We start from the raw sequence: 1,316 nt of genomic DNA on the forward strand, positions 1-1,316 counted from the left end.
CCTGGGTGACAGAGCAAGATTCCGTCTCAAAAAAAAAAAAAACTACCAAAAAAAAAACTAGCCGGGCGAGGTGGTGTCACCTGTAGTCCCAGCTACCCGGGAGGCTGAGGCAGGAGAATGTCGCGAACTCAGGAGGCGGAGCTTGCAGTGAGCTGAGATCCAGCCACGGCACTCCAACCTGGGTGACAGAGCAAGATTCCGTCTCAAAAAAAAAATGAACTAACATGCCAGAACTTTGCCTTCAGTATGTTTTGTGTTTTTTCCCTTCTGTGGCATTTCATCATTAGTTCCATGTATTATTTAAGATTTCTTATTAACCAGCACCTTGGGGTTTTTTTTGTGTATGTGTTGGTTTAGGGGGTTTATTTATTTGGTTTTTTTTCTTTTTTATTTTTTTTCAGTAATTGAAAATGAGAAGCAAAATGTCACCTGTTTTTTCTTTCTTGTCTGACACTCATGTCTTGTTTACCCCCCCACATGCAGAAGCTGAAACCCCCATTTCACACAGTGTTTAATGTGGAGGCAGTGGGGATGGAGAAAATAATGTACTTTGTGCTTTCCAGTACTCTTTCTTTCCTATTGTCTGAGAGGATTTGGGCATAATTTATTTGCTGCAGAGATAAAAATTTGTTATATATATATTTTTATCATTCAGGGCCAAGGAATATAAATTTTTTTTCAACCTTGTCTCAGCTGGGTGTCTTTATTTACCCTGTCTTAAAGTGTTCCTTTTATTACCATTATTATTTTTTAATCATTGAATTCCATTTAGTGCTAGCATCTGTCTGTTGCATTACTTGTTTATAAAATTCTGCCTGATATACTTGTTTAAAAACCAATTTGTGTATCATAGTTGATGCTTTTGAAAAAAGTCAGTATTCTAACCTGAATTATCACTATCAGAGCAAAGCAGTAAAGTAGATTTGTTTTCTCATTCCATTTAAAGCAGTATTAACTTCACAGAAAAGTAGTGAATATCCTATAAGCCAGAATCCAGAAGGCCTTTCTGCTGACAAGTTCAAGGTATCTGCAGATAGTTCTACCAGTAAAAATAAAGAACCAGGAGTGGAAAGGTAAGAAACATCAGTGTAAAGATGTTGTGGTATCTGACATCTTTATTTATACTGAACTCTAATTGTTAATTTTTTTCACCATACTTTCTCCAGTTTTTTGTATACAGGCATTTATAAACTTTTATTGCTCTAGTATACTTTTTTTTTTTCTTTTTTTTTTGAGACGGAGTCTCGCTCTGTCACCCAGGCTGGAGTGCAGTGGCCAGATCTCAGCTCACTGCAAGCTCCGCCTCCCGGGTTTAC

The 1,316-nt window shown here is 37.2% G+C and overlaps 1 protein-coding gene across 1 annotated transcript in view; it reads left to right on the top strand.

Moving 5' to 3' along the window:
* The window catches only part of BRCA1 (breast cancer 1, early onset), a 136,888-nt gene that overhangs the window by 89,329 nt on the left and 46,243 nt on the right, over window positions 1-1,316 (top strand). Inside the window, exon 13 of the mRNA XM_011929928.1 lies at window positions 947-1,073. Coding sequence (XP_011785318.1) covers window positions 947-1,073 — 127 coding nt within the window. The remainder of the gene's footprint in view (window positions 1-946; window positions 1,074-1,316) is intronic.

The sequence above is a fragment of the Colobus angolensis genome, unplaced genomic scaffold (genome assembly GCF_000951035.1).
Source record: "Colobus angolensis palliatus isolate OR3802 unplaced genomic scaffold, Cang.pa_1.0 Scaffold83, whole genome shotgun sequence".
In the NCBI taxonomy this organism is placed as follows: Eukaryota; Metazoa; Chordata; class Mammalia; order Primates; family Cercopithecidae; genus Colobus; species Colobus angolensis.